This window comes from Vipera ursinii (assembly GCF_947247035.1).
Source record: "Vipera ursinii genome assembly, chromosome: 1".
In the NCBI taxonomy this organism is placed as follows: Eukaryota; Metazoa; Chordata; class Lepidosauria; order Squamata; family Viperidae; genus Vipera; species Vipera ursinii.
Window position 1 is genome coordinate 234,894,802 of NC_139512.1, and position 14,550 is coordinate 234,909,351.

At 42.7% G+C, this 14,550-nt stretch overlaps 1 protein-coding gene across 3 annotated transcripts in view; it reads left to right on the top strand.

Annotated features, from left to right (window-relative positions):
- SMAP1 (small ArfGAP 1) overlaps window positions 1–14,550 on the top strand; it is a 66,957-nt gene continuing 52,407 nt past the window's right edge. For 2 of the 3 annotated variants that reach the window (XM_083350622.1, XM_083350624.1), the window contains exon 1: window positions 1–415. In XM_083350622.1, the coding sequence (XP_083206748.1) occupies window positions 298–415 (118 nt within the window). In that variant the 5' untranslated portion in view covers window positions 1–297. Of the gene's footprint in view, window positions 416–546; window positions 603–14,550 lie in introns of those variants that run through there. The other variant, XM_083350623.1, reaches the window with a different exon arrangement.

Genomic DNA, 14,550 nt, shown 5'->3' on the forward strand with positions numbered 1-14,550 from the left:
TTCTCCCAGTCGCCGTGACGGAGGAGGAGGAGGAGGAGGGAGGGAGAGAGCGAGCGGGCGAGCGAGCGAGCGAGAGCCAGCTGGGAGCGGCAGGAGGGGAAATAGGAAGCGCCGCCACCACCGCCGCCCTCGGCTTGCCGGCTGCCGCTGGAGTTCTTCCTCTGGGTCGTCCGAGCGCGCCGGCCGCCTCCGGGCCCTGCTGCTCTCTCTCTCTCTCTCTCGCCGCTCTTCTCTTCACCTCCCCGCTCGCTCTTCCCCCCCTTCCCCGCCCGTCCATTTGCCCACCTCCCCTTCGCCATGTCCACCCGCTCCTGCCGAGAAAAGGCGCAGAAGCAGAACGAGCAGCACCAGGCCATCCTGGCCAAGCTCTTGCGAGAGGAGGACAACAAGTACTGCGCGGACTGCGAGGCCAAAGGTGCGTTTTTTGGGGGGGGAAGGGAAGGGGGGGCGCTCGTTGGGGAAGGAGGCGTGGCTTGCGAGGTTTGCCGGCCGGTGTGTGTGGGGGTGGGTGGAGGGGGAGTCAGGTGAATGGAGGTGATGGGTGAAGCCAGGTGAAATGGGGCACCTCTCATCCAGGCGAGAGACGTCAAGGCAAGAACGAGGCGAGCCTCTTTTGGCTTGGGTGAAGCGGGGGGCGGGGTGAATGGAAGCATTCGGGGTGTAGAAATCGGGCTTCGCTTATTTTAGGGACCGCCTTGATTTTTTTTGTTTAATCCCATTTATATCCCGCCCTTCTCCGAAGACTCAGGGCGGCTTACAATCTAAAGCACAAACCAATGTGCTTAGCAGTAGCCTTCATTCTATGTATATGCCTGCTTGTTAGGGCTTTCACACACACCCCAAGCGGCATTTTTACAAAGTCAGCTTATTGCCCCCAACAATCTGGGTCCTCTTTTTACCTACCTCGGAAGGATGGAAGGCTGAGTCAACCTTGAGCCTGGTTGGGACTCGAACCTGCACTAATTGCAGGCAGCTGGTGTTACTTAAGGAGGCATTAGCCTACTGCCCCACCATTGTGGTTGTGGAGCAAGCCACGTTGAGCAAGAGGCAAGCGTAGGCGCCGTTTGGTTTATTAGGGGTGGTTAGCAGCTGTTTAAGGTTTTGCCTTTGTGGAAGCATGTGGCAACAGGAGTTTTCTCTGGTCATTTAATTCTATTCTCATTTTTGGCGTTTCTAATTGTGAGCTGATTTTTGGTTGTGTCCCTTACATTTTATTTGTGTTCGTTAACGTAACGACAGTAAAATCAGGTCAGTTAATGGAGGGATGAATGTAAACCGTACATATATATATATAAAGCTAGAAATCTGTCTACGCTTTCATGAATGGATTAGATCATTCCATTATTTCAGAGTCAGGAAAAGCTTTGCGGTTTCTAGGTAGGTACAGTAGTGTTTGCCCTGTCGCTTTCTCAGTTTGTGTTGCTTTTGCTCAATTCTCAGTCCTGGCTGAAGAAAGATATGAGTCATATCAGAAGGTTAATATTGCTTTTCCTGAGTGCACAGGAAGTAGCTACCTTTGTAAATACTGAATTACTTCTGGGAAACATTGGCACACTGAGAATAAAAGAGAATCCTGATTGCAAAAGTTAGTGGAATGTATTTCGGTAGATTGCTATAATTACATTAATGCCATGATTCCTTATCTTAATGAAATGTCATTTGCTGATTTTATAAATTCAGTCTGTTTCTCTACTGTGTAATTTTCAAATCTGTGACTTTTCCAAATAAAATTTAAGCTTTCTATTAGAAAGAACTGTAGATTCAAATGTAAAGCAGTCCATTCCAAACTCCTTTGAAAAATGGTATTCTTTAATAAAAATGTAGAAATGGTAATCAAGCCATCTATATTAGAAATCTTAGATAACAAATTAAGGAATAGGAAAGTGGTCCAAACCATTTGCACTCCCCCCCTTTGACATCGAGATTGATTTTTTTTACTTGTTTTCAAGATGAGGCCTGCTTTTAAGGCTGATTTAGTCTTAATTTATTTTACCTTCTTGTTTTCCTAATCTGCATTAGAGTATAACATTTTTGCAGTTTATGAAGATGTCATAAAATTTTCTCTGAATTATTTTACGAGAAAAATGCAGGGAATGTGATTTGTGGAAGAAATTGGGATATGTGCAGCATACGTTTATCAAATTTAAATTTATAGTATACATATGTGCGTGTAATCGGTATATAAAATTACATATTGATATTTTATGAGGTATAAAGAACAGATATATTTGAATATTTGTAAGATAGGTTTTACAATAAATTTTTCCAGTGCAGCTTATCTAAAAAAATTAAGATCTACTTTATTTTTTTAAGCAGAATCTTTCCTTTATAAATGGGAGTAGGTTTATTATTTATTTATTTATTTATTTATTTATTTATTTATTTATTTATTTATTTAATTTGTATACCGCCCTTCTCTCAAGAGACTCAGGGCGGTGAACAGGGCAATACATAAAAATTAGATACAAAAATTAAAATTATTAAAACATGATTAAACAATTCCCATAAATTAATACAAATTTAAAATTGAAGTCATTTATAAAAATCCCACCCCGTCCCATCAGGCCAGGCCAGCTTGTTTAAAGAGATGGGTTTTAAGATCGCGCCGGAAGGAGCGGAGATCGGGCGCCATCCGGAGCTCAACCGGAAGATGGTTCCATAAATCCGGTGCACCCACAGAGAACGCTCTCCCCCTGGGGGCCACCAGTCGGCATTCTTTGACCGGTGGCACCCTGAGGAGGCCCTCTCTGTGGGAGCGTACTGGGCGGAGGGAAGTTGACGCCGGCTGCAGGTGCTCCCCAAGGTATTCTGGACCCATGCCATGAAGGGCTTTGTAGGTCATTACCAACACCTTGAACCTCACCCGGAAGACAACTGGCAACCAATGCAGCTCGCGGAGCAAAGGTGTGACATGGGAGTATCGGGAGACTCCCAGTACAACTCTCGCAGCTGCATTCTGTACCAGTTGGAGCCTCCGAGTGGTCTTCAAGGGTAGCCCCATGTAGAGAGCGTTGCAGTAATCAAGATGAGAGGTCACGAGCGCATGAGTGACCGTGCGCAAGGCATCCCGGTCTAGATAGGGCCGCAACTGGCGCACCAGGCGAACCTGGGCGAAGGCCCCCCCTAGTCACAGCTACGATATGGTCTTCTAAGGAGAGTTGTGAATCTAGGAGGACTCCCAAGTTGCGAGCCCTATCTACAGGAGATAATGACTCACCCCCCATAATGAGGGGTGGGATATCCTGAATATCCCAAGATGCCGGTACGCACAGCCACTCCGTCTTGTCAGGGTTGAGTCGAAGCCTGTTCCTCCCCATCCAGACCCGGACCGCCTCCAGGCACCGGGACATCACGTCGAGGGCATCACTGGGGTGGTTTGGGGTCAAAATGAAAAGTTGGGTATCATCAGCATACTGATGATACCCAACTCCAAAACCACGAATGATCTCACCCTGCGGTTTCATGTAGATGTTGAACAGGAAGGGCGAGAGGACCGACCCCTGAGGAACTCCACAAGCGAGAGGCCTCGCGGTCGACCTCTGCCCCCCTGCCAACACCGACTGCGAGCGTCCCAGGAGATAGGAGGAGAACTACTGAAGAACCGTGCCTCCCACTCCCAATCCCCTGAGACGCCGCAGCAGGATACCATGGTCGATGGTATCGAAAGCCGCTGAGAGGTCTAATAGGACTAGAACAGAGGAGTATCCCCTGTCCCGAGCCCTCCAGAGATCATTCACCAGCGCGACCAATGCCGTCTCCGTGCTGTACCCGGGCCTGAAGCCCGATTGGTACGGGTCTAGATAATCCGCTTCATCCAGGACCAGAGGGAGCTGATGCGCCACCACACTCTCAACAACCTTCGCAAGAAAGCGAAGGTTGGAGACCGGACGAAAGTTATTCAAAACAGCCGGGTCCAAGGCAGGCTTCTTGAGGAGAGGTCTCACCACCGCCTCTTTCAAGGCGGCGGGAAAACTACCCTCACTCAGAGAGGCAGATATAACCGCCTGGAACCAGCCTCGTGTCCCCTCCCGGGCTGCATAAACCAGCCAGGAAGGGCACGGGTCCAATAAACATGTGGTGGAGCTCAGCCTCCCCATGATCCTGTCCACTTCCTCCGGAGTTACAGGATCGAACTCCTCCCAGGTGACATTGACAAGATCGCTCGTGTCCTGATCGTCCGATACTGCCCAGTCGGAGTCCAAACCGGTCCGAATCCGAGCGATTTTGTCCAACAGATGTTGACTAAATTCCTCGGCACGCCCCTGCAAGGGTTCCCCACTCACCTCCTGGTTAAGGAGGGAGCGGGTCACCCTGAACAGGGCGGCCGGGCGATTATCTGCGGACGCGATGAGGGCAGCGAAGTAGTTAGATCTCGCTACCCTCATCGCTGCGAGATAAGACCTAATATGGGTTCTTAGTCGCAATCGGTCGGATTCAGATCGGCTGGACCTCCAAACGCTCTCTAGGCCCTGTCTCCGACGCTTCATCTCCCGGAGCTCCGCGGAGAACCATGGAGCCCATTGGGATCTGCGCCGGGTCAGGGGCCGCAAGGGTACAACTCGGTCAAGTGCCTCCGTGGCCGTCCTTTCCCAGGCTTCCACTAAGGCATCTGCCGAGCAGCATACGTTTATCAAATTTAAATTTATAGTATACATATGTGCGTGTAATCGGTATATAAAATTACATATTGATATTTTATGAGGTATAAAGAACAGATATATTTGAATATTTGTAAGATAGGTTTTACAATAAATTTTTCCAGTGCAGCTTATCTAAAAAAATTAAGATCTACTTTATTTTTTTTAAGCAGAATCTTTCCTTTATAAATGGGAGTAGGTTTGTAGCTTGCTAGTAAATAAGCAAAATTGCCAATACTAGAAAGTATTTTAAAGATGTATTTTAATTGCCATTTGAGAAATAGGAAAGCTTTAAAATATAAAAACCAAGTTTTCTTAGTAAGAAAAACCTATTTCAACAAAAAGAGTCCAGTTTTAGACCAACATTAAGGGCCAGCAGATCTGTTAGGAATAAGCTTGAAATATTGGGTGAAATCTAATGTATTTTGAATGGGCTTGAACTGTTTCTGCAACTTCCTATGACATTTAAAATATTGCTCCGATATTGTGAAGCTCTCCATGGCAAATGCTGAAGTCTCAGCACTCCTTTTCCAGCTTCACCAATGAGAATTGTGTCTACTAGCAAAACTAAACAATTTGGATTACATATTAAGATAAGGGGCACGATGGCTCAGTAGTTAAAGATGCTGAGCTTGTCAGCTGAAAAGCTGACAACCGCGGTTCAAGACCTGGGCGCCGTGCAATGGGGTGAGCTCCCATTGTTGTCCCACTTCCTGCCCACCTGAAAAGCATGCAGATGTGAGTAGATTAATAGGTATCACTTCAGTGGGAAAGTAACAGCATTCCATGTGGTGCATAGCCATGCTGGCCACATGATCACGGAAATTGTCTTTGGACAACGCTGGCTTCTTTGGCCAAGAAATAAAGATGAATGTAGAGTTGGACACAACTTTACAGGGAAACCTTTTTACTTTTATTAAGAGCATAATATGTAAACATAAACAATCCACAACTATCTATCTGGCCTATCTACCCTGGCCTGTCTGTTTTCACAGTGTGTAACCAACTTCAAAAGGAAACCCCTAGTCTCCCAGCAGTGGCCTTCAGAGAAAGACACACTACCAATAAGGCTAATAGTGACTGATTCCTGTGACTTCCATAAATTGGTCCAACCCCTTTTAGAAACTATCCAATCTAGCATCACATCTCATGCTAATGAATTCCAAAGTTTATTCCTTATGCAAAAAAAAAAAAAATCCAATCCTTTTGCCTGTCCTTATTCTTGCAGGATTCAGCTACATTAGGTGAAATTGAAATCCATAAATTAGGCATATTTTTTTCTATTTAGAATGAATAAAATTTGCATAAAAACCTTCACACTTTAAAATGAAATGTTTTAGTAATCCAAATGACAAAATGTTTCATAGGAATGGTGATATTTTCTTATAAATATGTTTCCCCCCCCTAGGTTAAAAGTAGAGCAGAAGACATTTTTATATGCTTTCCTTTACAACAGGGATCCCCAACTCCCAGGCTGCAGCCCATTACTGGGCCTTGAGCCTTTTGGAACTGGGCCACAGAAGTGGCAGGTGAGCACGGGCGCACATCCCCACTCGCACGATCAGCAGGCGAGCGCGTGTCTTGACGCTCCATTTGCACAGGTATTGGGCAAGCGTGCCTGCTGCTTTTGCAGATGGAGCTGCCCACACACATACTTGCCCACCGCTCGCAGGGAAGCATCGTCTCTCTCCCCCCCACTCCCCACCTGTCCACAAAGCCAGAAAGGTTGGGGGACTCTGCTTTACAATACATTTAAGATTTAGATAGGAAGTACTAAACACTAAAACCTTTAATGAAAGGAATATGGACTCTTGATGTACATTAAATTATATGTGTGATTCATTACTGGCACACTTAGAGTTTTTGAAATATTTCAAAAAATAGTTTTTAGAACATGTGTTTCCTGGGGTGTACTTAATTTACCTTGGAATCATTCTTCTGAGAGAAAAACTCTGGTTTGTTTTCATTGGTTAAAAACAAACCTGTACAAAATGACTGTATAAATTTATAATTTATTTATAAAAAAACATATCTAGGCTCTCCAACTCCAGAATAACTTGGCTGCCTTACAAAAGAAAGAAATATTGCAGTATCACGAAAATTTGACAGTTGCCCAAAGGGAGCAATAAAAAATCTCTTTCCATTACAGTACCCAACGTAAAGGGGTCCATCAACTATTCTATTTCAAGGCTTGGGTTAAGATGCAGGGGTCCAAAGCTTATTTAAAGATTGGGAGGTTACATGCAGTTTAAATCTCTGAGCAGGTGATATTCCAGGGGACAGGTGTTCCATCAGAGCACTCACACTTCCGGGGTCCTGCTAGATGACAGTGTTCTATTGATGGGACCAAGAGTCAACTCTTGATCTAATTGTATAAGATGCACAAAAGGCAAAGCAGACTGTTGGCCTCTCAGATAACTACCCCCAATACTATGTAGGACCTTATAAGTGATAGCCAGTACTTGAATTGCACCCGGGACCTATTGGTAACCAGTGCAGCTTGCAGGAAAGAGATGTTACAGGAGCATTGTGAGAGCTGCTTAAAACTGGTTCCTGTGCTGCATTTTGGACCAAGTGGCCCACAAGCAAAATAACTGAGGCATGACTGAATGTAAAGGGAAGCCTCTTGGTCCAGGAACTAATGCAGCTGGTATACAAGATGGATCTCAAGGTTTTCCTGGCCACAGCTGCTCTCTGTTCCTTGAACAGGAACTGAAAGTCCAGGAAAACACTCAGATTGCACACCAGCCTTAAGTGGATAAGTGCAGCCCCAGTCAGATAGTCCCCTGAGCTAGATAGCCCAGTTATTTGATTTTGCTTGAGTCTGTTCCTCCCCACACAGTCTCCAACAGCCTCCAGGCACCACTTGGCTGGCCCAAGGTCAAGATGAGACAGCTGAGTATCATCAACATACTGATGATGTCAATCTGATGTTATGGGCTCATTAAGGTTTACTCTTCAGCTTCCTGCAATGGTACTCTTAGGTGTCTGTTCTAACATTTCATTTCCTGGAGGAAATGAAAACCTGGAAGTTCTCTGAAATTAACAAACAGCAAAATGCCATTTAAGAGTGATCTGATGTTAGATCTACTTTCCAATGACTTAGGTGAATTCTCAGGGCTGGAATGCTGGATCAGTTTGAGCTAACACCTTATGAATATCAGATCCCCATCACTTCTCTGTCTGCCCATATCACCCGCCTTCATTTCTTCTCTTATTCCAGCTCTGCCTTTACTCTCCTGAAATTCATCAAATCAATTTTCCAAACAATACACACCTAAGCCTAGCTGTTCCTGCCCTTAGCACTTAGTAAACTAAGAGGCCAGGCTGCGTGACTCAACCAATCAACCAGCAGCCTTCATTCCCCTCACAATTACCCCATCCCTCCAGGACAGATTATACAGGCTATGCAGGGGGCAGTGGATATGTAACAGAATAATCTCAAAAGATTCAGATCTGGAAATCTAGCTGCAGAGTCTGGGCTAATAACATATGTTCCTCACATCAGCCTTGTTCCCACTGCCACAGTCAAACGCATCATCTCAGAATTACTGTTAAAGGGTTATGATAGAAGCTTACTTGAATGTTGTAAAAGTAACTCATTTCTACCCCAATCTATCAGTATGCCAATACTTATGTTGGGTTGTAAAGTCTAAGGCAGTGCTTCTTAAACATTTTTGTTTCAGGATCCTTTAAAAAATTGTGGAGGACTGCAAGAAAATTATGGAGGACTGTTTGTATGGGTTATACTTGTTGATATTTACCATATTAAATATTAAAACTGACACATTTTTGGCTACCACTGTGTCTCATAATTGTTTTATCATTTACAAAGATAAAATTCTGTTAGGATTGTTAACTGATCTGTAAAGTTTAAGTTTAAATATAGTGATAAAACCTTATTAAGACAAAACACCATTTACATTAAATATCTGGAAGCTGCAAAGTTCAGGCCTTCTTTTACTTTAAACCAGCAGCTACTATGCATATTTCTTGATGTCAAAAATATATTAGTGACCACATTTCAACTACTGTAGTTTACACAGTTACTCTGTGTAACTGTGTAAATATCAGCAGATTATAGAATTGTACTGTTCCTCTACTGTACAAACCATTAACTGTATTCACATCATGGCTAAATAGTGCTTTATAGCTATTTGTTTGTTTGTTTTGGAGAAGTGATGAGGAACAAGGAGAATGATTAAATCTTGATTAATATGATAGTAGTGGTTTATAAAACCTTTTGATGCTGTGCAGTCTGAAAGAAAGCTGAAATCTACATCCAAACATTAAAAGATAATGGGATATATTGATTGTGCCTGCACATCTAATATAAAAACAAATATATTAATATTCTTCTGGGGCATTACATCGGATTGAAAAGTTGGGACTCTTTCTATGGGATTGTTCCCAGAGAGTAGGTAGGTTAACATCTATCGAACCATATCCTATTAAGAACAAAATGAAAATTCAGAAAGGTCTGCAAAGAATTGTGCTGAAAGATGCCATACAGGGTGTGAAAAATATTTCTATCTTTAAAAAACTTCAAACCTATTTTGACTTTGAAATGAATCATTGTGAGATCACATGATGTCTGAAATATATGGAAATATTCTGAGATGAAATAGTTTGAACATTTGTCCTCACAATTCTCTTGTTTCCATGTTCTTATTCTAAGATGTACTGGAAACATTGCACTATGGATTCCACCTCATTCCATTGTATCTTACTTCCTTAGACATCTTTGTTAATTTTAATGTTAATGTTTATCATTTTAATAGTGTAATATTTTATATTGCTTTTTATCTTGTTTCTGAGCTGCTTAGAGTTGACTCATGGTGAGATTGGTATCATAAATGTAATAAAACTACTGTGTCCAGATAGTATGGCCCTGGATTAAGATAAGTGAATAAAAATGTTTACCAAGAAAGAAACAAAATGGCATTGATTAAGGATTCTGTGCCTTAGGGTGCAGTTTACTCTAAAATTTTTCTAAGGTGAACTAGATAGTTGGGTGGTCTTTTGAACCTTTTTTGGTCTTTGGCTTACTTGTTACAGCAATGTCTGACTTTCCTAAATGTTATTTCCAGGCTAGAGTGGTTCGATATATTTTATTGGATTGCCTTTAAAACTACCCCTTGCAAAATGTGGCCACTGGAAGAATGGTAAAAACAGAGGACATTATATAGGGATGCGTGCAAAACTGGAAGTGTGTTTCATTTTATATGTGACAGAAAAAATATTGTGGCTCAGAAATTCAGCTGAATTATTCTGGGCAGGTAGTTTATTCCTGAAAGAAAATTTTGAGAAGACTTACCAGGCAAGTAAGGAAATGTTTCAGCCTTCTCTTTTTCTTCATGGTCTGTGCACCAGCTACTTATGATCTTCAAAGTGACTTCTTTTTTATTAATTATACCAGAGGCCGCCAACCTTTTGGGCACCAGGGACCGGTTCTGTGGAGAGAGGTTTTTCCATGGAGTGGAGGGGGCGTGGTTTCACTTGTGCCTGCATCCCACGGAGGCGGCTTTGCTTGCGCGGCCTGGTTTCTGGCATGCCACGGCCCAGTACTTGTCCACAGACTGGGGGTTGGGGACCCCTGAATTATAGCATGCTCAGCATCTCCTATTTCTTACCTACTCTTACTTTCTATTATAGGTGGTTTTCATTTAGCTACCACTCTTGGGACCAGCAACTTGGTTATTAACCAAAGTGGTTTCTAAGTGGAAAATCACATCACCGCTTACGATTTTACTTCAGCTTCCCTTTGTTTTACTGTGTCAGAAACCAGGTGAACCCAAATGGCAGGAAAAGTTTTCTCAAACTCAGCTCAAAGGAAGTTCAGTAAAAGAGCAAATTTATGTCACTATGTGGGGCAATTACTAAATGACTCCCTGAAGTGAAGTAAAGGAAAGACTGCTGATAGCGTTCTCTAATCCTGGAGTACTTTTTTCCATTGTTTTTCCTTGATTCAGTTTAAAATAATGATGCTAGCCTGATTCTGTGTTGTTTAGGATTCTTAATACATTCCATAAATTGGGAGAGGCTTCCTTTAATCTGTATTGAATATACATTTCATTGGCAGTTACCAAAATCGAGCCAACTTAACAGTGTAACTACAACTTTGTATTACTATTGCTAGGGATGACTTTTCCATTTTTAGCTAAATGCTAAAATCTTTAGAACATTCTGGTCGGTATTTTTTTATTGGGCTTTTTAGATAATTTGGCTATTTTCTTAATTTTATTGCTGTTTATTTAACACTGAAGCTTCATCTAGATGTGATATCTAGAACTGGAATCATGATGTTATTTAAGAAAAAAAGAGGAAAACTATTACCATGTTTCCCTGAAAGTTAGACCCAGCCCGATAGTAAGCCCTAGCTTGATTTTTAGGGGTGGGCCTAATATAAGCCCTACTCCAAAACTAAGCCCTAGTTTTGAGGAAAGGCTCACCCCATCGGCCTTGCGGCGGGTGTTTCTGGACGGTTTCAGGGCGGGAGGCGGGTCGGGCTCCTTCGCACGTGGGGAAAAGCGGCAGGAACTCGTCCCCGAAGGGCATGAGGAGGACTCGGGCGGAGGAAAGAGAGAAGGAGGCGAAGCCCACTCCTCAGGACACCAAATCACAACACTCAGGATATTACAACACAACAAAAAACCCCACCCATTCAGAACACACCCCTCCCAATCAGAAGACAGCCACGCCTCCAACCAATCAGAAGACAACCACGCATCCACCCAATCAGAAGACAGCCACGCCTCCAACCAATCAGAAGACAACCACGCATCCACCCAATCAGAAGACAGCCACGCCTCCACTCAATCAGAAGACAACCACGCCTCCACCCAGTCGGAGGACACCCCCACCCAATCAGAAAGCAGCCACGCCTCCACCCAGTCAGAACACAGCCCCACCGGCAGTTGGAAGGAAAGGAACAGCCAGACCACGCATTGCTCCTGGAAGCAGCAGGAGGAACACTCCGGCCTGATGATGACGGATGGGATTTCGTCGAAACGTCGCCACAACTTTCTGAAGATGAAAGGAACGCGGGAAGAAACCCGAGACTCTAGATCTATATATATATATATATATAAATAGTTAACATTTGAAACATATATATATATATATATATATATATATATATATATATATATATATATATATATATATATATATATATATATATGCATCTTTGGTTATTCGGGTTTTTCCCCGCGTAGAACTAAAGGTGTAGGGGCAACGTTTCGACGGAATCCCATCCGTCATCATCAGGCTGGTGGCTTCTGCTTCCTTCTTCTGGGAGAAGCATGTGGTTGTTTGTTCCTCTTTTTTAAACTGCCAGAGGGGGTGTGTTCTGTGGGTGGTGTGCTCTGATTGGGTGGGGGAGTAAGTGTGTTCTGATTGGGTGGGAGTGTGTTTTGAATGGTGGGTGTGTTCTGATTGGGTGGGGGTGTGTTTTGAGTGGATGGGCTGGTCTCAGCTGCCAGCCTTAGACCTGAGCTGGTGAGTTGTGCTGCTTTTGTTCGGCTTCGTGTTTGTGGTGGTGCCATGTTTTTATAGTGGGTGTCAGTTTGCTTATTGTGTGGTTTGGAGGGGTTTAAAGTGGCTGATGTTGCAGCTGTAGTTAGGTTTCTGTTTTGTGGTTGTGCCTCGTTATCATTGTGGGTTCGGATTTGCTTTTTGAATGGTTGTGTGGTGGTGATGTCATGTGGTGTTATCATGAGTTTGGGTCTATCATTCTTGGTGGTTGGGACTCGTCTGTCAATCAAGGCGGGTTTCCAAATGGTTGGTAGGCGAGAGGTATCATCTCATTTGTTTATGCTGTGGGGGCGTTTTTCTATCTCAATGGCTTCTCTGATTATTCTGTTGTTAAAATGTTCAATTTTGGCGATAGTTTTGGGGTGATATATATATTCTGAGGTTTTCGCGGGTGCCTGTATGTGGATCCTTGGTTTTTCGGGTTTTTCCCCGCGTAGAACTAGAGGTGTAGGCGCAACGTTTCGACGGAATCCCATCCGTCATCATCAGGCTTTAGCTTCCTTCTTCTGGGAGAAGCATGTGGCTGTTTGTTCCTCTTTTTTAAACTGCCAGAGGGGGTGTGTTCTGTGGAGGTGTTCTGTGGAGGTTATATATATATAAACTGCATGTTAAAACAGAGTACTTAATAGAACTGAAAATGTTTGAATCTTTTTCAGTTATAATATATTAGGTAAATTAAGTCCTACGTTAGACTAAACAAGAGAAAGATGTTTCAGACGCAACTGTTTCAAAGATTGTTATTTATGCCTAGGTTTTCTACAAAAAGTTGACAGTAATATGTCATTCTCTAACACTGTACCTTAATGTGCTCAAGATAACCATGATAAAATGAGAAAAGATTAAAGATTGGAATTGTGAAACGGAGTGAGCAGGGGCTCTGGAAATATTTGGACATCCTTTGAGGGGTGCAAGATGAGTAATTTAGCAAAGTTGGCCATGTTAGTAGCATACTAAAGAGTCTATAACAAGGGTGTCAAACTGCTGGCCCACGGGCTAGACGTGTCACAAGGAAACCGCACCCACCCCTTTGCCAGCAATGGGAAAGAAGTTCCGATATGTCACACAATGTCCCGTGACATCATGAGTTTGACATGTCTATAAGATACCTTTCAGCTGTGGGAGAAAACAAAGGAAATAATGTAAAACAGAGCATGTGTCTTTTATTTCAGAGAAGAATAAGAAAGCATGTCACTTTAAGTTTGATCATGTTATTTAAATCCTTACCAGCTCCTTACACATTAATTATATGAAATGAAACCTGTAGTCATTTTCTGGATCTCCAGACCAGGTAGATATAAGTGATAATAAGCCACTTATCCTTAGGGAATTCAAATCCACATAGAGTGTATAGTTCAAAAATAACATGGCAAGATTCCTAACCCACAGAAATAAAATGGCTGATTATAGAGAGAGACACTAATTTCGGGGATAGAAAGTAAAAAAATCTATCTTAAATTATGGAGGTATGTATATTAAGGTTTTGTAAAGCTTCAGTGGAATTCCTTTTTTAAACCATAAAATATAGGGGAAAAACTCACTAGGTTTGGTTTCAACAGGCTTATTACAGCACAGCAAGACATTTGTCCAAAGGGTTTGACAAGAATGTGTCTGACAGTCAAGAATGCGTTATTTACTGTCATTTGTTCAATGCATCTTATTTGACTTAATTAGACTCAGCCCTAAAGAAATTGAAGCAGTCAAAACATAGCAGTTGACATTTCAAAGTTCTACTTTGGCATAAGCAGTAACACAAATTAACAAAACATGGGGCTAAAAAAAAATAGCAGAAAGTACAATGAAGTCGACTCTGTGGTTAAAGAAAACTATCAGCAGTTGGGCTTTCAGAATTTCCCGTCAGTTGAATTTTAGCTATTTAGGATATCCAGGTTCTGCATTATTTACTGATAAACCTTCAGGTTTGAACACTTAAAAAATCAGATTGCTTTTTCACCAAGGATTTAGGCCAGGCATGTCAAACTCGCGACGTCACGTGACATCGCGTGACATATCGTGACTTTTTCCCCATTGGCGGCAATGGGGAGGGTGAGGTTTCGTTGTGATGCATCTGGCCCGCAGGCCGTCAGTTTGACATGCCTGGTTTAGGCAGCCAATTTTAGATTGTGACTTAAAAGTGAAATCATTTACATTTCTCCAAAGTTTCTTTGCTTTGTGTACTAGAAAGATACACAGGGTAAAAGATACCAAGTCTTTAATTTTCATTTCTATAAATTCAGGTAGCTTAGCATGCTGCCATGGACCTATTTCTAATGGGGCCTTTCCCCTAAAAATCAACAACAACAAAAATTAGACTTATAAAAGTGCTAGGTAATGTCAGAAGAAGTGCTAGGTAATGCTAGGTAATGTCAGAAGAAGTGAA